The sequence below is a fragment of the Mesoplodon mirus genome, assembly GCF_964341445.2.
Source record: "Mesoplodon mirus genome assembly, chromosome: 7".
Lineage (NCBI taxonomy): Eukaryota > Metazoa > Chordata > Mammalia > Artiodactyla > Ziphiidae > Mesoplodon > Mesoplodon mirus.
This window is the reverse complement of record NC_138983.1, coordinates 70689510-70710984: the sequence shown is the minus strand read 5'-3', so window position 1 is coordinate 70710984 and position 21475 is coordinate 70689510. Positions and strand designations below refer to the sequence as shown.

The window sequence follows — 21475 nt, the reverse complement described above, 5'->3', positions numbered from 1 at the left end:
TTGTCTTTTCTAAGGAGTTGGATAGTTCTCATAGAATTTTTTCATTTTTTAAAATATCTTATTTCTTTCTTCTTCTACTTGTGTCATTTCTAGAGTTCTATCTTCAAGCTCACTAATTCTCTGTCCCATGTGATCTGCTCTATTTTCAGTGCTTTCTAATGTATTCTCCAACTCATTTATTGAATTGTTTAGTTCTAGAATTTGTTTTTCTTTTTTAGAATTTTAATCTCTTTTGTAAAGTATTACTCTGTTCATTAATTTCGTTCCTGAGTTCATTGAACTGCCTATCTGAGTTTTCTTGTAGTTCCTTGACTTTCTTCATGACAGCTATTTTGAATTCTCTATCAGTTAGACCACAGTATTGTGTGACTTTAAGTTTGGTTTCTGGAGAATTGTCATTTTCCTTTTGTGGTACAGTGTCACTATGGTTCTTCACTGTGTTTGATGAAGTTGTTCCTCTGCCACACATTTAAAGTAGCAAGTACCTTTCTGCTTGATTCTAATGATCCAACAGGTTAGAAATTTAGAGGCCTTTCTTTTGTTTTCCAGTAGGTGGCGCCATAGCACAAGTTTTGGGTTTCTCTTACGTCATCTGCCTCTGGTTATATTTGCGAGTCTGCACTTTGTGCCCTCTACCATCTCCATCTGTGGTGTGGCCCGATGCCTGCATTATCACTTCCTGTACCTGCAGGGTCGCCTTACTTCTGCCAGTGTTGCTAGCATTGCCACCTGGTGCACCAGGATGGTGGGCTCCCTCCTGTCCAGGAGCCCTTGAGCGACAAGTTCCACTGCTGTTGGGGAGGAAGGGGCGGGGGCAATAGCTAGGATTGCTCAGGTGGCCCTGCCATGTCCAGTGTTGTAAGATTCATGGGCTTGCTACTTCGAGTGGGGGGCTGGGGGCTGGGGTCATGTGCACTGCTTCCCCTGCTACCATCAGCTTCTCTGGGGCTGGAGGGCTGGGTCTGCAGACACCACCTCCACTGGTTCCCTGGTTCTGCCTCTTCTATGTGTTCCAGTCCATCACCTTTAGTTGTATAAATATGTGGAGAATTCTCTGGTTTCTTGGTGTGTCGGACACAAGAACCTTTGTTGTGTTGTGGATGTTTTACTGGTTGTAGATTAAGGAGAGAAACAAAGGTAGCTTTTCACTCCACCACGTTGCTGACTCTCAGAATGGTTCTTTTATTTATTTATTTATTTTTGCGGTACGCGGGCCTCTCACTGTTGTGGCCTCTCCCATTGCGGAGCACAGGCTCCGGACGCGCAGGCTCAGCTGCCATGGCTCACAGACCCAGCCGCTCCGCGGCATGTGGGATCTTCCCGGACCGGGGCACGAACCCGTGTCCCCTGCATTGGCAGGCGGACTCTCAACCACTGCGCCACCAGGGAAGCCCCAGAATGGTTCTTTTAAACAAAAATTGGATTATGTGGCTCTCCTCCTTGAGGCCCCTTACATTGGACTCAAAATAAAATCCAGGTTCTTAAGCTGTTCCCTTATGGCCTGGCCCTGTCATCTCATTCTCACTCCTCACTGCCACCTTTGTGCATTGTAGGCCTTTTTTGAGTTCCTTGAACTCACCTAGTTCCTTCCTGTGTCGAGTCATTTTCCATGTTTCCTTTGTCAGAAATGCAGGCTCCTTCACCCTCCATTCCTGACCCCTTCCCTGCACATTTGTGCACATATGGGCCACAAGCACATGCTCACTAAACTTGTCTCATCTTTTAGCTCTCTGCTTAACTGTCACTTCTCATAGAGCCCTTCTCTGAGCCTCAAAAAAAAAAACAAAAAAAAAAACCCAAACCTGCCAATCTCTCTAATGGTTCTTTGATCTTTTCCTTTATAGCAAGCACTTAGCACAGTTTATAAGCATAGATTTATTTACGTGTTTGTCTAAGTTCTGTCTCCTTTACTGGACCCTGAGTTCCACAGGAGTGCAGGCAGGGCTCATCATGTCTGTTTGTTCCTCATTCACATTCAGTGCCTAGTATGGAGTGTGCCCTGGGTAATTAATTACTGCGTGAGCAAATGAAGGAATGTTGAAGCTAATTTTATGGCTTCTCCTTTTTGTGAGCTATTTGTTCAACAAATATTCAGAAAACAATTCTGTGTTGGGGGTAATGAGGTTATATTCTTTAATATTTTTATGTTTTGGTATGAAACATTTTCACGAATGGTTTCTCCTGTATGCAGGCAGAGTGCTAAGAGTGATCAGAGCCCACATTGTTTCTCTGTGTTTGAGTAGGTTGGATCCCAGAGACTGTGGAGGAATGGAAGCTTCTCCTACATCTGGTACAGAACAAGAGCACAAAGCCAGCCCCCCAGAAGTCACCAAATGGGAACTTCAGCGATGGGCCTTCCCCTATCAACGTGGAGAATGTGGCTCTCCTGTTAGCTAAGACCATGGGCCCAGACCGGGCCTGGTCACTGCTACAAGAATGTGGTTTGACCCTTGAGCTGTCAGAGAGATTTACCAGAACCTGTGATATCCTGAGGATTGCCGAGAAAAGGCAGAGGTAACGTATGTCTGTCCTGCCCTATCCACAGGCACCTGGGGAATGTAGAATTGCACAGATTTTCAGAGGTGGATGGGACTATAGAGATCGCATAGTCCCAACCCCTCATTCATAGATGAGGGGACAGAGACTCCTCTGTTGATGAAGGTGATTAAGGGAAGAGGCTAAAGTAATATTTGGTCCACAGTCATGACCAAAACACTGTTTAGGTTAATGTGAATACCCAAATCTCATGTGTGCTCAATTTTTTAGGAATATTATTGGTACCGCATACCTAATTGTCTCAGTCAGGGGTTTTTTTGTTTTTGTTTTTTTTAAACTGTGGTAAAATACAGATAACATAAAATTTCCTGCCAACCGTTTTTAACTACTTAGTTCAGTAGTGTTTAGTATATTCATATCAGTGTGCAGTCAGTTTCCAGAACTTTTTCAACTTACAAAACTGAAACTCTATACCCATTAAACAACAGCTCCCCCTTTCTCCCTCCACCTAACCCCTGGTAACCACCATTCTACTTTCTGTCTCTGATTTTGACTACTCTAAGTACCTCACATAAGGGGGATCATACAGTGTTTGTCTTTTTGTGACTGACTTATTTCACTTAGCATAATGTCCTTAAGATTCATCCATGTTATAGCATTTGTCAGCGTTTCCGTCCTTTTTAAGGCTGAATAATATTTCATTGTATGTATGTAACCACATTTTATTTATCCACTCACCTGTTGATAGACACTTGGGTTGCTTCCACCTCTTGGCTATTGTGAGTAATGCTGCTATGAACATGAGTTTACAGATATCTCTGAGACCCTGCTTTCAGTTCTTTTGGTGTGGAATATACCCAGGTGTGGAATTGCTGGATCAGATGGTACTTCTATTTTTAATTTTTTGAGGAGCCTCCATACTGTTTTCCATAGAGCCTGCACCATTTTACATTCCCACCAATTACAGCACATCCCCACCAGCACTAGTTATTTTCTGGGGTTTTTTTGTTTTGATTTTTGTTTTGTTTTGTTTTTTTGGATAGTAGCTATCCTAATGGGCATGAAGTGATAACTCATTGTGGTTTTTATTTGCATTTCCCTAGTGATTATTGATGTTGAACATCTTTTCATATGCTCGTTGGCCATTTGAATGTCATCTTTGGAGAAATACCTGTTCAAGTCTTCTGCCCATTTTTAAATTGCATTATTTGTTTTTTGTCATATGAGCTCTTTACATATTCTCAATATTAACCTCTCAGATATGTGATTTGCAAATATTTTCTCCTGTTGTATAGGACAGGATGCCATATTCACAGGATGCTTTTTCACTCTGTTGATTGTGTCTTTTGATGCACAGAGTCAGTCAGCCTTTGTAATCCTTTCTTCTGAAAAGAATGAACAATGACAGCTAAATTTGCCTGTTTCTTTTCTTTGGGATTTCAGAGCCTTGATACAAAGCATGCTTGAAAAATGTGATCGGTTTCTCTGGTCTCAGCAGGCCTAATTGAAGAAGATTCAGCAGGGTGTCATGACATTTTGAGAAAAACGGAATCGTGCTCCGGAACCTTCTGAATGCATTTGTTATTGAAGGAAAGGCCCCACCTGAGATCCCTGCCACCTTATTGGGAGCACTTTTGTCCGTGTCTGTAACCTCTGCATTTGTGGCTCTATCTGTACCTCAGTGTTTTTCAACTGAAGTTGAATTTTGAAAGGAATCAGTCCTTATTTGCTGACATGAAGTGCCCTGGAAGGAATCAGAATGTGAATATCCCCAGCTATGCAGTCCTTATTCTGAGCCACAGTGTTATTTGTTCCGTGCTGGCGGACTGGGGGAATTCTTTTCTCATCGTGACTGCCATGTAGGGAGCAGAAGTTTCTCATCCTGGTCACATGAAGACATACAATGTAATTGACAGAAATTGAATTCTTTTTTTATCTTCTCTGGGACACTTGAGAAATTACCAGTGTAAGATCTGGTATAATGGAATTAACACATAAAATGAGTGAAACACTGAAGATGCAAATCAGATGTTTAAATGAAATGGCCCCATATTTAAATTGAGCTAATTTAAAATGTATTTTTTTTCCAGTGCTTGACATTTTCTAATCTGAACCTATATACAGCTAATTCATTACTGGAAATGTTTTACTCCAGTCTTTCCTAAACAGTAGCTTAAAGGAATCATGCACTTTAAAAAATTTTTTTTTAAAGCCATAAGAAAGGAAGGCTGAGTACTGATAAAGATTGCAGCAAGTGCTTGTATTATTTAAGCCAAGTACTAGACTGCCATTTTCAGGCCCCTGTATACTTACACAGCATGTTATATTAATAATAAATGTAAAATCTAATCTAAAAATTTATTTGAGTAGAATGTAGACATGAGGTTTATAGGAGCAATTTGCAGGAAGGTGTGGTGTAAACTCAGTGTGGAATAAGCAAAGTGTTGGGTACATTGAATGATTCACTTCTTTCTTTCATTTATAACACAGCCAGAGAACTGTAGACACAAATTGCTGTCATACTTCCATGGGACATTTGGATATGACGTAACCAGATTAGTTGAAGAGATGATCAGAGAAGGGAGGCTTCACAAAGCTTCTTAGCATTTTGGGAAGTGTGGAAAACCTAACAATTTTGGTCACCAGTGTGTGGCAGAGTGTATGTGGTATGTCTCCCCACGCCAAGCAATTCTCCAACACCAGCTGGGTGTCCTACAATTCAACTCAATTGAAAGTATCTCCCTGGAGATAGCATCCGATTTCACAGGTTAGGGGCTCAGAACCACAAAACTGCCCACACTTCAGATGCCAGTCACAAGTCCAGGTTGTTAACCGTACAGGCATACCTCTTTTTATTGTACTTTGCTTTATTGTGCTTCACATATACTGTTTTTTTCTTTTTCTTTTTCTTTCTTTTTTTTTTTAACAAATTGAAATTTTGTGGCAACCCTGTGTTCAGTAAGTCTATCAGTACAATTTTTCCAACAGCATTTCCTTACTTTGTGTCTCTGTCACATTTCCCTGATTCTTGGAATACTTCAGTCTTTTTCACTCTCATTATTTGTCAGGGTGATCTGTGATCAGTGATCTTTGATGTTACTATTGTAATTGTTTTGTGGCACCACTGCACCCATGTTTGATGGTGAACTTAATCGAGAAACGTGTGTTGTGACTGCTCTAACTGGCCATTCCCCATCTCTCTCCCTCTCCTCAGGCTTCCCTATTCCCTGACACACAGCAATATTCTTACGTATTCAAGTGAAAGGAAGAGTTACACATCTCTCACTTTAAATCAAAAACTAGAAATGATTAAGCTAAGTGAGAAAGGCATGTTGAAAGCTGAGATAGGCTGAAAGGTAGGCCTCTTGCATCAAATAGCCAAATTGTGAATGTAAAGGAAAAGTACATGAAAGAAATTGAAAGTGCTACTCCAGTGAATACAAGAATGAGAAAAAAGTGAAAGAGCCTTATTGCTGATATGGAGAAAGTTTTAGTAGTCTGGATAGAAGATCAAACCAGTCACAACATTCCCATAAGCCAGAGCCTAATCCAGAGCAAAGCCCTAACTCTTCAATTCTGTGAAGGCTGAGAGAGGTGAGGAAGCTACAGAAGAAAAGTTTGAAGCTAGCAGAGGTTGGTTCATGAGGTTTAAGGAAAGAAGCAGTCGTCAACATAAAAGTGAAGCAGCAAGTGCTGATGTAGAAGCTGCAGCAAGTTATCCAGAAGATCTAGCTAAGATCATTAATGAAGGTGGCTACACTAAACAACAGATTTTCAGTGTAGACAAAACGGCCTTATATTGGAAAAGGATGCCATCTAGTACTTTTCATAGCTAGAGAGGAGAAGTCAATGCCTGGCTTCAAAGCTTCAAAGGACAGGCTTCCTCTCCTGTTAGGGGCTAATGCAGGTAGTGACTTTCAGTTGAAGCCAATGCTTATCTACCATGGTGAAAATCCTAGGGCCCTTAAGAATTATGCTAAGTTTACTCTTCCTGTGCTCTATAAATGGAACAACAAAGCCTGGATGACAGCACAAGTGTTTACAACATGGTTTAATGAATATTTTAAGCTCACTGCTGAGACCTACCGCTCAGAAAAAAAGATTCCTTTCAAAATATTACTGCTCACTGACTGCACCTGGTTGCCCAAGAGCTCTGATGGAGTTGTACATTAAGTTTAGTGTTGTTTACACACCTGCTAATACAACATTCATTCTGCAGCCCATGGATCAAGGAGTAATATCAACTTTCAAGTCTTTTTTTTTTTTGCACTACGCGGGCTTCTCACTGCTGTGGCTTCTCCTGTTGCGGAGCACAGGCTCTGGACGCGCAGGCCCAGCAGCCATGGCTCATGGGCCCAGCCACTCCGCGGCATGTGGGATCCTCCCAGACCGGGGCACGAACCCGCGTCCCCTGCATTGGCAGGCAGACTCTCAACCACTGCGCCACCAGGGAAGCCCAAGTCTTATTTTTTAAGAAATACATTTTGTAAGACTATAGCTACCATAGATAATGATTCCTCTGATGATTTGGGCAAAGTAAATTGGAAACCTTCTGGAAAGGATTCACCATTCTAGATGCCATTAAGAACATTAATGATTCATGGGAAGAGATCAACATATTAACATTAATAGAAGTTTGGAAGAAGTTGATTCTAACCCTCATGGATGACTTTGAGGGGCTCAGGACTTCAGTGGAGGAAGTAATTGCACATGTGGAAATAGCAAGAGAACTAGAATTAGAAGTGGAGCTTGAAGATATGACTGAATTGCTGCAATCTTATGGTAAAACTTCAACGGATGAGGAGTTGCTGCCTTTTTTTTTTTTTTCTGCGGTACACGGGCCTCTCACTGCTGTGGCCTCTCCCGTTGCGGAGTACAGGTTCCGGACGCGCAGGCTCAGCAGCCATGGCTCACGGGCCCAGCCGCTCTGCGGCACGTGGGGTCTTCCTGGACCGGGGCACGAACCCATGTCCCCTGCATTGGCAGGCGGACTCTCAACCACTGCGCCACCAGGGAAGCCTGAGGAGTTGCTTCTTATGAGTGAGCAAAGGAAGTGGTTTTTGAGGTGGAATCTACTCCTGGTTAAGACTGCTGTGAAGATTGTTGAAATGACAACAAATGATTTAAAATATTACATAAACTTAGTTAATAAAGCAGTGGCAGGGTTGAGAGGAAAATGACTCTAATTTTGAAAGAAGTTCTACTGTGGGTAAAACGCTATCAAACAGTATTGCATGCTACAGAGAAATCATTTGTGAAAGGAAGAGAAGGAAGAGTCAGTGATCTGCCAAAATTCACTGTTGTCTTATTTTAAGAAATTGCCACAGCTGCCCCAACTTCAGCAAACACCACGCTGATCAGTGAGCTACCATCAACATGGAGGCAGGACCCTCCACCAGCAACAAGATTACAACTTGCTGAAGGCTCAGAAGATGGTTAGCATTTTTTTTTTAGCAATAAAGCAGTTTTAAATTAAGGTATATAGGGCTTCCCTGGTGGCGCAGTGATTGAGAGTCCGCCTGCCAATGCAGGGGACACGGGTTCGTGCCCTGGTCCGGGAAGATCCCACATGCCGCAAAGCGGCATCAGGATTAAATGAGATAATGAATGTGAACCAGAGGTACCTCATAGTGACAATTAAATGAGACTAAAATGCAGAGCATGGTGCCTGTGGCATAGTGTCTGGGTAATAAATATTAGTTGTCGTTTGAAAGATTTGGAATATCGTTTCACCCAGTAGTGATCAGACCCATGTACATTGGTTTTCATGAATGAAAGAGAGTGGGAAGACCAAAATTGAAATAATTTCCTTGCATGTGTTTAATTTGTCACTGCCCTGGCCAAGGCTCAAAACCTTGTCATCATCCTTGCCCCCTTCCTCAACCCTCACTTCCAATTACTAGGTAAATTCCCTCAATTCTACATTGGTGGTGTTTTCCATTAGTCATATATTTTTCCATTCTCTATTGCCACCATCCCACATTCTCATTACTTCTTGCCGAGACAATTACATCAGTCTTCAGGGAACTTTCTTCACTTCTGTTAAAAAAACAAAATTCAACAGTACATTTGAAGATCTAGTTGGCTTTATTCAACGACTCATGAATCAAACAGCATCACATCTAGCAACTAGAAGAGTGCTCTGAGTGGGTGTACGAAACAGCTTTTATAGGAAGAAAGATGGGACAAGGGAGTTATTAACAAAAGAAAAAAGATTATTTCTAGGTCAGGATGTCTTCTTTTTGGGGGAAAGGGATCATCAAAACTTTTATCATGCATGTTACCTCTTCTGGTGGGGGGGTGGTGCGTGGATGGAGAGGGCCCACATGCAGATTACCTGTTTGGTGCCGACCAGAAAATTCCACTGGTTAAGATTACATTTCTGGGGAGGGTTGAAACTGCAACTAAGCCAAGTATTAAGTCTAGGCTTGGTATGGGAGCACAAGTGGCACCATTTTGGGCCTGTGGTTTTCTCGTTAACACTTCTAAAGGCTGCCTTCCCCACCACCACCACTGAGTCTCAGCACATCACAATGGAACCAGCATTAGGTACCACCCAGTCAGGTGATTCATGAGCTTGCCATGCATCAGAATCATCACAGGAGCTCTTTAAAAATACAGACGCTGGGATCCTGCTCCAGACCTGGAACTTGTAGATCTAAGGACTAATTTAACCTCCTTCAGCTTGTCTCCTACCCCCACGTTATTCCTAAATTTAGATGTAGAGTTATCCTAGTTTGTAGATAAACCTAGGCCCCTGAGAAAGAGTGTTTCCCTGGGTCTCATGGGAAGTTAATTGGAGATATATTGTCAGAATCCTTGTCCTCTGAGGCACAGCCTTAAGCCACTTCCCAATCAGAAACTTTCAGTGGCTCTCCTCTGCTTTCAAAATAAAGCCCAAATCCTTGAGATTGACATTTAAACTGATGAAACAAAATTATTTTAAGGCAGGACAAGAAAAAAATCTAACGTAAAATTTTCTCTGCTTTTTGAACCACTATCCCCTCCCCTTTAGTGTACATTGTGCATCTGTATTACACATTAACTAGGTTCCCTTAAAAGACACAGGAATGCCTACTTGCCAAAAAGAAAAAAAAAAAACAATTTCCTCCTGGCACCAGCAAGGTAACCCTTTTTTTTAAAGTTATTTTTATTTATTTTTTTGTGTGTGTGGTACACGGGCCTCTCACTATTGTGGCCTCTCCCGTTGTGGAGCACAGGCTCTGGACGCACAGGCTCAGTGGCCATGGCTCACGGGCCCAGCCGCTCCGTGGCATGTGGGATCTTACCAGACCGGGGCACGAACCCGCGTCCTCTGCATCGGCAGGCAGACTCTCAACCACTGTGCCACCAGGGAAGCCCCCAGCAAGGTAACTCTTTAGGAGTTAACATTTCCTTTTAATCCTGTAAGGAGTCACAATGACCCACTGCTTGCCTGTTGGACTACATAGTCAATATGTCACTTTGATGTATAACCCTTTGCCTCAAAAACTTATATAACTGCTTTGACCTCTAATGGGTGGAACGGCTTGCAGGATCTTAGTTCCCTGACCAGGGATCGAACCCACATCCTCGGCTGTGAAAGAGCAGAGTCCTAACCACTGGACCACCAGGGAATTCCCCTCAGAGCTTTCTGAAAGACTGTCTCCTGAGTTATAATCTTCATATTGGCTGGAATAAAATTCTCTATTTCTTTCTTAGATTGACTGCTGATTAAAATTTTTTTGTCGACAAGGCCCTCTGTGACTTGTTCCCGGACTCTCGTTTTCAGTTTCAGAGCCCAAGTTTGTCTCTCATCCTGGGCTCTCTGTTCTTGGACACGCTCTGCACTTGCCCTCCAGTTGTGCCCCTGCTCAATCAACCCTGAGCTGCCGTTTGCCCCAGGGCCCACCTGCTGAAATTCCACCAGGGTTCTGTTTCTTCAGGTTCCACATGTCAAGTTGTTTTTTTAAATTGTAAACCACAGATACCATAAAGTTTACCATTTTGACGATTTTGTGGCACAACAAGGGACTGAAATCATCCCTTGCGCCAGGAACAGTAACTTTAGAGTAAGGTCAGAGCTAAACCCAGCTTTTCCCTCCTCTTCATTTAGAAGAAATCTGGATACAATGAAACTTCTTGAGTAACAGTACAGAATTACAACACAACGCTGCTGTGCAGAGGCGACCAGCCTGGAGTTTCCAGTCAACCCCGGTCTAGTGGATCAAATACAAACCACAAGAGAGGCCTGGAAAATTCCTGCTTGGCATTTCTTCCTAGAGGGTTCAGAAAAATGCTAACTGGCACCGCCGTGTCCTAAATACAGAGAATGTTTTCCCAGATTGTAGTTTTCCCATCTTCCCCAGGTAATAATACATTATTCCAGATGGACGACTCTGAATCATTCTGAATATTCAAGTTGATATATTCTTCTAGCAATCTAAGCATGATTTTATCTGATACTAATAGGCAAAGCCTGGGTTTAGTGACTTTGTATCAGAGTTTTTAATCCCCTGGCTGGCTGTGTAGCTTTTCCTAGGAAACTGCCCATCTTTGTGGCATGAGGCTTGTGCAGCTGTGCAGAGCCTCATGCTTAGCACGGCCCAGTGCTTGGTTAATACCCTGCTTTCACCATCTTAGAATTTTTAATAATTTCTGAACAAGGTCCGCACATTTTTATTTGTCACTGGTACCACACATTATGTAACTGGTCCTGGCTGCATAGTAGATCTGAGGTAGAACTTGAGATTTTGCATTTCTGGGAGGATCCCAGGTGACAGTCTCACAGCTTGTTCTGTTCTCAGTTTATTTAGACTTAAATAAACTTTCTGTGCCTGGGGACTTGACTCCAGCTGGATCAAACACAAGCTCAGGCTCTCTGGTCCCTCTCTTCCAGTGATTCTGGATGCTGATTAGAATGGCCTTTATTATTATTATTATTTTAATTGAGATATAATTAGCACATTACATTAGTTTCAGTTATACAGCATAATGTTTTGATACTTGTACATATTGTGAAATGATCACCCCAATAAGTTTAATTAACATCAATTACCATACACAGTGACGAAATTTTTTTCTTGTGATGAGAACTTTTATATACTTACATGTGGAATCTAAAAAATAAAACAAACTTGAATATAACAACAACAAAAAAACCCAACAGACTCATGATATAGAAAACAAATTAGTGGTTACTAGTAGAGGGAAGGGCATGATAGGGGTAGGGGATTGAGAAGTATAAACTACTATGTATAAAACTACAAGGATGGGGCTTCCCTGATGGCGCAGTGGTTGAGAGTCCGCCTGCCGATGCAGGGGACACGGGTTCGTGCCCCGGTCCGGGAAGATCCCACATGCCGTGGAGTGGCTGGGCCCATGAGCTGTGGCCGCTGAGCCTGCGTGTCTGGAGCCTGTGCTCCGCAACGGGAGAGGCCCACGTACTGCAAAAAAAAAAAAAAAACTACAAGGATGCACAGGGAATAGTAGCTAATACTTTATAATAACTATAAATGCAGTATAACCTTTAAAAATTGTGAATCACTGTGTTGTACACCTGAAACCTACATAATATACATCAACTATACCTCAATTAAAAAAATTTTTTTAAAGATACATGCACCCCTATGTTAACTGCAGCATTATTTACAACAGCCAAGATATAAAAGAAACCTAAGTACTTAAATGTCCATCAATGGATAAATAGATAAAGAAAATGTGGTATATATATATATATAATGGAAATATGTTTTATAAGAAATGTAATGCATTTCTCTTACCTTGAAAAAATTCCCTTCTTACTAGTAAGTTAAAAAATAAATTCTCTCAATCGTTCATGTATTCAATAAGTGTTTGTTGAAGTCCTATTATGTGCCAGATACTTTTCTTGGTGCTAGATAAATGAGACAGAAATTGTTACAATCTAGTCTGGAAGACAGACCAAGAAAACAATCAAAACCAAAAAACCACTCAAATAACAGAAAAAGTAAACCGAGAAATGAATAAAATCATCCCACATATTGATAATTGCTAAGAAAGAAAGAATAGTCATGGTAGGTCACTCAGAGTAGTCAGAGAAGGCCTTTCCGAAGAGGGATTTCAAGTGAGAGGTACAGGGAAGATGGAAGCAGCCATGTGAAGGGGAGGTGGGAAGAGTGTTCTAGGCAAAGGCAATATCATGTGTAGACACCCTGGTAAATTAGAGCTTGACTTGTTGTTAGGACTGAGGGAAGACCAGTGTGGCTGGAGAGCAGTGAGCTGGGAGGGTGTGGCATGAGATGATGCTGGAAGGTGACCAGGGACCAGATCTGCTAAAGGGTTTTAAGCAGAGGGACACATGATCAGATTATGGTTTGCAAAGATCAGTCTGAATGCTAGACAGACAGGCCTATTTTGATCAGAACAGTTCCAGTTTATTCCTGTCATCCACATACAATTATCAATAATGTCCCTTTCACAATGGAAAGTGACTTGGTTTAGATGATAAACTATACAGTCACACTTAAGCAGAGGCAGAAGCCATGAAGATGGGGAGACTCCTGAGACAGCTGTTGCAGGAACCCAGGTGAGAACAGGTGTGGCCAGGGGCACTGAGGTGCACATGAGACCAAGCTAATGGACTAGAGATGAATTTTGGAAGTAGAATCACAGGGCTTGCTAGTGGATTGGATGTGGAGGTAAAGGCAAGGGAAGCATCAAGCACATTTCCCAATATCTGGGGTGAGCCACAGAGGGAAGAGTTGTGTCATTTGCTGAATTGGAGGGGCCTGGGGGTGAAGAGTTCTAGAGGGAGATGAGTGTTCCCTTTGGACATGCAGAGTGTGAGATCTCTGGAAGCCATCCAATCAGCGGTTTCAGGAGACCAATTAGATCAACAAGCACGGAGCTTGGAAACCAGGTTCTGAGGGGGAGATATAAGTTTCAGAGCCGTCAGCATGTAGATACTATTTGCTGTGTTTGTTGGGGAGAATACAGAGAAATAAAAAGTGAGAGCCCAGAACCAAGTCTGAGGGACACTTAGAGTCTGGGGAGATGAAAAGACCCAGCTAAGGAGATAAAGGAAAACTGAAGGGAAGCAAAAGGAGAGTGTGGTACTATGAAGCCAAGAGAGAACCTTCCAGGAAGGAGGGAGAGGACAACTGGGCTGAGCACGGCTCAGAGGCCTCCTGATAGGAGGAGAGAAACATGTCAGTTGTTTTGGCAACATGGAGGTCAGTGGTGACCAGAGCTGTTTGGCTGAGTGGTGGGGACAGAGGTCAGGCTGGTGGGGATTCAAGTGTGAGTCAGAAGCGAGGAATCAGAAAGTGCAGATGGGCAGGTTTTCAACAAGTCTGACTGTAAAGAGGAAGAGGAAAACGTGCAAGAGTGAAGAGTGATGTGGATTGAAGTCAGGGTTTTCAATGTGGTGCTTTATTGGGAAAGCTGTTACTGACGGTCTGGACTCTGCAAGGTTTTGCCCATGTGAAGAACAAGTACATTCTCCTCCCTGGCGTGAGTGTCACTGGGTGTCCTGTGCAAGAGAAGACCACCACAGGAGCTGGGCAGAAGGAAAGCACAAACCAGGAAGTGTTTGAGTCCTGCAACGTCCCTCCTGCGCCCTCAAAGGACAGAGATTAACACCGTGCCCAGCTGGCACAGGAGAAATGTTCACAGGGTCCAGTTCCAGTATCACAAGCGGGGCAAGGAAGGGTGGATGTGGAGCTCAGAGTAAATAAACTGCTAACCGGCACACACTCCTGCTCTGAACGTGGGATTCAGGAGCACTCCTAAGGGGAGACGATTCATGATCTCTGTAGGGGAAAGACAAGTTTAATTTCCTTGTCAAGGAGGAAGAAAAAGTGTGTCTATAAGGTAGTTAGTCACAGGAGAACTTTCTCATACAGGTCCCATCAGAAGGCACTGTCAGAGGTGTACGTGGAGGAGGCCCTCTTAAGGAGGATTCAGGCTGTGTCTCAGAAAAGTGGGTCTGACAAAATAAAGCAGGAGCAGGGTAACTGGGATTAGGGAGAGTGCGGTGGCAGATTGGCTGGCGAGAACAGGCTCACAGCACTGCTGAGTTTAGGGTTCTAGTGGTAAAGTCTCAACAGACCCCACGTTGTAAGGAGACTCCTGTTATGACAATGTTCACTATTAGATTTCTATCCCAGGTGCTGAAGGTATGGATTTTTGCAAAATGAGGGGAAAGAAAGGAAAAGTAGGAGAAAGGATGACTTGAAAGTTTGGATAAAGCAAGTTCTCCAAATTATTGTAAATAGGAAAAATTTAATAATCACCCTTTTTATTACTTGAAATAAAAGTTGGATACAGAAGCCTAGTCACTATTCTTTTTTTTTTTTTTTTTTTTTTTGGCTGCATTGGGTCTTCATTGCTGTGCGCGGGCTTTCTCTAGTTGTGGCGAGCAGGGGCTACTCTTTGTTGCGTTACGCGGGCTTCTCGTTGCAGTGGCTTCTCTTGTTGTGGAGCACAGGCTCTAGGCATGTGGGCTTCAGTACTTGTGGCTCGCAAGCTCAGCAGTTGTGGCTCACGGGCTCTAGAGTGCAAGCCCAGTAGTTGTGGCGCACAGGCTTAGTTGCTCCGCGGCATGTGGGATCTTCCCGGACCAGGGCTCAAACCTGTGTCCCCTGCATTGGCAGGTGGATTCTTAACCACTGTGCCACCACGGAAGCCCCTATTCACCACTCTTTAAAGTGTTAGATCATTTTAGTTCTTGGAATCTGTAATCTGAAAAAACCAAACACCAAAACCAAAGTTTTTATCCAAGGAAGAAGGTTATTGGTTTATCTAGGAATTTGTGATTTATTGAGTCACTCATAATTCCTGTGCTCTAACAGGCCCAAACCCCTTTTATTAGACACTGTTTTCCTCAATAAGAAGTAACATGCTGGGACTTCCATGGCAGTCCAGTGGTTAAGACTTGGAGCTTTCAATTCCGTGGGCCTGGGTTCAATCCCTGGGGGGGAGAACTAAGATCCCACGAGCCGTGCGGCATGACCGGAAAAAAAAGTAACATGCTGCTGGCTTTCCTCTGTTGGGAAGGGTCCAGGGAGAGAAAATGACTTCTTCTCAAGGACCTGATACATATCCAAGGCAATACAAAACCTCCTGATACTTGATCTTGATGTTGTGCCTATGCCTCCGTTTCTTGACATGTTTATTTCTGGACACTTGCATAAGGCAAGGAATATAGAGTGAAGGGAAACTGCTTTGGAGGCACTTCTGGATGGCACAGACAGAAATTGGTTCATAGATGGATTTGTACGTGTTGCTGAGAAATGAACAGAAGATCAAGGTGCAGTTGCTGGAGCAGGATTCCACGATCCAGTCCTCCCGAGGCTGTGTCCCCTGCCCGCACACAGACACCACTGAGGACGAACTAAGGGGACTAGACCCCAGGGCAGAGAAGCTGACAGGACACAACTGCCAGGGCGTGAAGAGGCCTGAATACAGAAGGGCCTAGAAAGAGCACCACTGTAACCAGAGGGGCCTGGAGGGGAGCGGGTCTGATTAGGGGAAGGGGTGGAGCAGGGTGTCTGCCCTGTATGATGCTGAGACTGTGGCCCCGACACCCAAGACATAGGCACAGACTCGGCCTTCATGTGGGTGTCCAGCCATCACCCCTTGGGAACTAACAGGCTGTCCTTATATCAAAGAATAACACACGGTTTTCAACATTCAATCTCTTAAGCATTTATTAGATCTGCTGGCTTCTGTGGACAGAGAACACACTAGCTCAGCGTCCCTGCCCTCGGGGGCTCACAGCCCCGTCGTCTCCTGAGCAGAGTGAGAAGTAGCTCAGTACTTGTCGGGCAGGCCTGCAGGTCTGAAGTGATTGGGGTCTTTGCCGCTCCGGCCCCATTTATTGGCCTCCTGGTCGGCCCTTGAGTCCTCCAGTCCGTGGCCACTGTCTCCAGGCTTAAAAAGGTCTGTGACTCTCTGAATATTCTCTCTGGCATCGCTGGAATGGAGGAGGGCAGGTAGGGGATTACTCCAGGGCTGACGAGCAACAGCCCACCCTCCCCATCTCTCCTCTTTCCAAGGAATCAAGGACTCTGACAGGAGCCAGGAAGGAGGGGATGAAGCCTGAGGCTGCCCGGGCTCAGCCCACCTCAGCCCTGCGGGTCCCCTTATGCTGGGTGAACAGTACCCATGCGGGAGGCTTGGGAATCGTCTGTGCCACCAGCCTTGCTGTGCTCTTCAGCCACTCAGACCCCACACAGGACACAGAGGGTGAGGGTGGATAAGAGGAGGAGAGGCCACAGCCCTACAAGAAGTCCTCCAGGGCTTGGCCCCTCCTGCCTGTCCGAGGCTCTCACACCCATCCCTGCATCCTCAGGGCCCCTGGTACCTGATCACTTCAGCAGCCCAGGCGCCCCCAGGTCCCCTTCGGGCAGCGTCATAGTTGCCCCGGGCATGGAAGTACTTGTCTGAATTTTTGTAATTGGCTTCTCTCATGTCAGAGTAGGCTCTCCACATGTCTTTAGTCCCTGGGAGGAAAGCACATAGAGAAAGGATTGTCAGGTGGACAGAAAACTGTGCCGCACCTCAGAGAAGAATCAAGGAATGAAAAATCTTCCACTGACTCAGTTTCATCCTGTGGCGAAAGCACCATGAGTACCATGGCTTGAGAAGAGCATACTTCGTGCCTAGTTTCCTGCTCCCGGTAACTCGAATGAGAGTTGTTACGGGGGGAGGAGCACAGCTGTGTTGGACCTGGTTGTTGGGCCCCGACGATGCTCTCTCTGGACTGCATCTCACTCAGGGCTCTATGTGATACGTTTAAAGGAGAGAAGGGAGCTCTCATTATAGGGCAGGATTCCTCAGCTTCATACTATTGAAATTTTAAGCCAGATAATTCTGTGTTGTTCAGGGCTGTCTGGGGTATCGTAACACGTTTAACAGCATCCCTCACTTCTACCCACTAATGGGCAACCTATTCCCCAAATGTGACAAACAAGAACGTTTCCAAACATTGCCAAATATCTCCAGGACACAAAATTGCCTTGGCCCTGAACCACTGTTATAAAAGGAAGCTGCATAGGCTAAGATCCAGGGGACTTGGGTGAGTGAGCAGGTGACATGGAGGACAGATTCTGAGAAAGGGGCAGACGTGCAGCACCTCTGCCCTGACGCCTAAGAAATGTATTTCTGCTGCGCGAATGCACTAAATGTGACTTGATTCCCCTGCCTGTTAGGCATGTGAATGGCATCCTGAGAACTTTCTAGTGGCCGGTATTGATGATGTGGGCTGCGTGAGGAAGCAAGCCCTCGAGCAGTGGGTCTTTTCCTCAGCCTGGTTACACTTTCCAATCAGCTGGGGAGATACTGAAAGTCCCATGAGACCTACCTCACACCCCAGGCCAATTACCTCACACTCTCTGGGGTGCGTCTCAGGCATCAATAGTTTTCATTGCTCCCCAGGTGAATCCAACATGCAGCTGAGATTGATAAGCCCCCAGCTTGAGGAAGTGGTACTGGGACAAGTCTGCCCAGCAAGAGCTTTGGCCTCATGCACAGCTGGGTTCAAACTTCTCTCCTGCCACCTGCTGACTGGCACGTAGTCCCTGGGCAACGGACTCGGCTCCTCTAAGCCTTGGTTTTCTCCCCTTCAGATGGGGGAAGATGCCTCCCTCACGGAGGTATTCTGCAGGTAAGTAGGTGACCAACTGTCCCAGCCTAACCAGAACTGCCCCTGTTTTCCTGGATCTGCCCCAGTTAGCGTTGAAAGTGTCCTGGAAAACTCCTCAGACCTGGGCAAAGCAGGAGAGTTGGTCACCCTGAAGTGCATGTAAAGGCCGAGTTCCTACTGGAAGCTTGATATATGTTATTAGGTTCCCCCCCGACCCCGGTCACACACGGGTTTTTTTGTCAGTTAAAAGGCTAGAAAAGGGTAGGAAACAGACTAAACCAGGGACAGTGTCACTGAGTATAGGAAGCAGGAGCAAGAGCTAAGCTGAAGGTCCCTGAATTATCCAATTAAGAAATGAAAGGTAAGAAGGAAGAGAAGAAGAAGAGGGAAGGAAGGAAGGAAGGAAGGAAGAGAGCAAGGGAGGGAGGAAGGGAGAAATGAGTGGAGGGAGAGAAGAAGAGAAGGGAAATAGATGGATAGCTTTCATCCTACTTCATGCAATTGGTCTGAGGGAAATGCTGTACCATTTCAAGACTTATTTTATGTCTTCCATTCAAACTTCCATTTCAGCTGGGAATGATGACTGTTCTTCCTCTAGTAACTGATAGACATAAATGCTGTGGTTTTCAATCAGTCTGAAAAAAAGCTCCCCAAACACCTGGCGCATTCTACCACATAGGGCAGCACCGCCTAAGACAGTAGCTCCAACCCTTAAGAGTGCTCATGGTGAATCCCAGAGGCCCTTGGGTGTCATGCCCCCTCCACCAGCCTTACCTTCATAAGCCTCACCAAGGAAGGAAAACCATCCGCTGTGGACTCCCAGCACCAAGGAGCAGAGAATGAGGCCTGTGAAAAGCTTCATTGTGCTGAAATGAAAAGAGAGGGTCAGGGAGACACGGCCAAGCCTTGTACACCCACCTTGGGATTTGTATGTCAAGGAGGGCCCGGCTGTTCCTTCCACTTGTTCTCATTAGACCCTCAGTGGTCCACCTAGGGAACAGTGCAGTAGGACCTCACTCGGAGCCGCTAGCCCTCAGCTCTGAACCTACCAACCCTGAACCCAATGCTGTCTAAGAGGTCCCCAAGGTGTCTATGGTGGTAGAGGAGGGCAGCTGGGACCTAGATGTGTCTTGCTAAAGCAGCCTGTAATTAATCAAAAAGCATTTCCCATGCACCACTCTGCCAGCACTGACCTCATACAGGACAAATACAAAACAGAAGAATTGAAGTAAGTGTGTTCAAAGAAATCACTCCTTGGAGAAGTTTCTCACCTGAACCAGGTGGAGCAGACCTGCTGGGGACAGGTGGCTGTATTTATACTGAGCCATCCCTGCTGGGGTCATGGGGTGAGAAGGAAAGCTGGACTGGTGCCTGGGGGAGAGTCCCTGCAGGTCATTTCTCCTACAAAACTGCAAAGGGTAACTTCCTGGAGACCAGTGGCTGTCCTCATCCACAGGTCATAGTTCTCATTGTGCAACCCTGAGAAAATAGGTAGGCCTGTTCTGCCTGGTGGCCACTGTCAGGGGTGGAGGGGCTGAGGCCCAGGCCACCTGGGCTGTGGAGAAGAGGGTGTGGAGCTCCAGGAAGGAGGCCCCCAGGCTGCAGGAAGGTGTGTGGTTAGAGGATACTTCTCCAGCCTGGACCTTGCTTTCCTGGTCATTTCCTCAGGATGGTCCCTTCTGGACCAGACAGCAGCTGTGTCAGAAATTAAATCCTTTGAACTCATGTGTAAATCCCTTGAGCTTCAAAACTGACAGGCCACCCCACCGAATGTCGTGGGTGCTCTGAGCACTTTCCACCACTCTGTGTACCTGTGCTGAGCTCTCAGCTCCAGGGCAGAGAAAGCCCTCTCAGCCTCTCAGCCATGCATTTCATAAGGGTTCACACCTATTATGACAAAAAAAAAGAGAGGTATTCTAAAATAATGAGAAGTTTTTTGACTCGATAAAGGTTAAATACCAATAATCTATAGCAGCAGTTCTCACAGTGTGTTCTAGGGAAACCTGAGGGTCTCTTAAGACCCTTTCAGGGGAGTCTGTGAGATCAAAACTATTTTCACAGTAGCACTAAGATATTCTTTTCCTTTTTCATTCTCATTTTTTTTCATGAGTGTACTGGGTATGAAATATTCATTGATATGGTTTTAGATTTCTACATTGCAACTGACCTTTAAGAAACTACCACTAGTCAAGTTTTGGTATCGTATCAAAGAATTGCCTGAATTATCTTAAAATGCTATTAAAATGCTCTCCTGTTTTCTACCTATATGTTGTATCTGTGTGATGTGAATTTTTTTGTATACTTCAACCCAAATAATGTATTGTGACAGATTGAGTGCAGGATCAGACATGAGAATCCAGCTACCTTCTATTAAGCTAGATATTTAAAAATTTTCAAAAATATAAAGCTACTATTGCTGTTATTAATTTTTTTGTTTTGGAAAAAGATTATTTTCATTAAAATATATTATTTATGTTAACATAATGGATTTATTATTGTGTTTTTATTTATTCATTTATCTATTTGACCATTTTTTAGATACTCTGCAAAGGGTTTTTCATAAATTAACTCAATCCTCATAAAACTTCATAACAGCACAATATATTATTGTGTTTTTAAATGCTTAAACATTTTTTCCTTCCAGTGTGTTAAATCCTGATAGAGTCAGGATAAATAAAAGTTCTTTGAGGTCCTCAATAATTTTTAAGAATATAATGGGACCCTGAGACAAAAAAGCTTGAGAATCATTGCTCTACAGCAAATATTATGTGTAAAGAAGAAACTTTAGGTGCGTTCTCAAGAAGGCCAAGAATGAGACATGGATGTCCTATTCTGATCACCTCAGTTTCACATTCTCCTGGAGGACCTGCCCATTGCTAAGACAAGAAACATGAGGAGGATGAGAAATGGAGGAGAAGAAATGAAACTATCATTATTTCTAAATGATGCAGCATTTTACGTAGAAAACCCATCAGAATCAAATGGCACAGTAATGAAGCCATTAAGAGAATTCAGTGAGATTGCCATGTTTCACATAAAAAATCAATTGAGTTTCACTACACCAATTCTTTTTTTGTTGTTTTTTTTTGGCTGCGTTGGGTCTTTTTTGCTGCCTGCGGGCTTTCTCTAGGTTGCAGCGAGCGCGGGCTACGCTTCAGTGCAGTGCACAGGCTTCTCACTGCGGTGGCTTCTCCTTTTGCGGAGCACAGGCTCTAGGTGTGCAGGCTTCAGTAGTTGTGGCTCACGGGCTCAGTAGTTGTAGCTCGTGGGCTCTAGAGCACAGGCTCAGTCGTTGTGGCGCATGGGCTTAATTGCTCCACAGCATGTGGGATCTTCCCGGACCAGGGCTCAAACCCATGTCTCCTGCAGTGG

General features: G+C 44.4%; 2 protein-coding genes across 7 annotated transcripts in view; one reads left to right on the top strand and one right to left on the bottom strand.

Annotated features, from left to right (window-relative positions):
• Positions 1-5006, top strand: part of HPS5 (HPS5 biogenesis of lysosomal organelles complex 2 subunit 2) — a 47534-nt gene extending 42528 nt beyond the window's left edge. For all 6 annotated transcript variants that reach the window (XM_082628914.1, XM_082628917.1, XM_082628918.1 and 3 more), the window contains 2 exons: positions 2244-2514; positions 3940-5006. In XM_082628914.1, coding sequence (XP_082485040.1) covers positions 2244-2514; positions 3940-4000 — 332 coding nt within the window. In that variant the 3' untranslated portion in view covers positions 4001-5006. The remainder of the gene's footprint in view (positions 1-2243; positions 2515-3939) is intronic.
• Positions 5007-16753: 11747 nt separating this feature from the next.
• LOC309807560 (serum amyloid A protein-like) lies at positions 16754-19387 on the bottom strand. Its single transcript, XM_082627366.1, has 3 exons — positions 19297-19387; positions 18878-18969; positions 16754-16961 (listed from the first exon to the last, which is right to left on the bottom strand). Exons 1-3 carry the CDS (start codon positions 19299-19301, stop codon positions 16807-16809), a joined length of 252 nt encoding a protein of 83 aa, XP_082483492.1. The 5' UTR covers positions 19302-19387; the 3' UTR covers positions 16754-16806.
• Positions 19388-21475: the final 2088 nt, after the last annotated feature.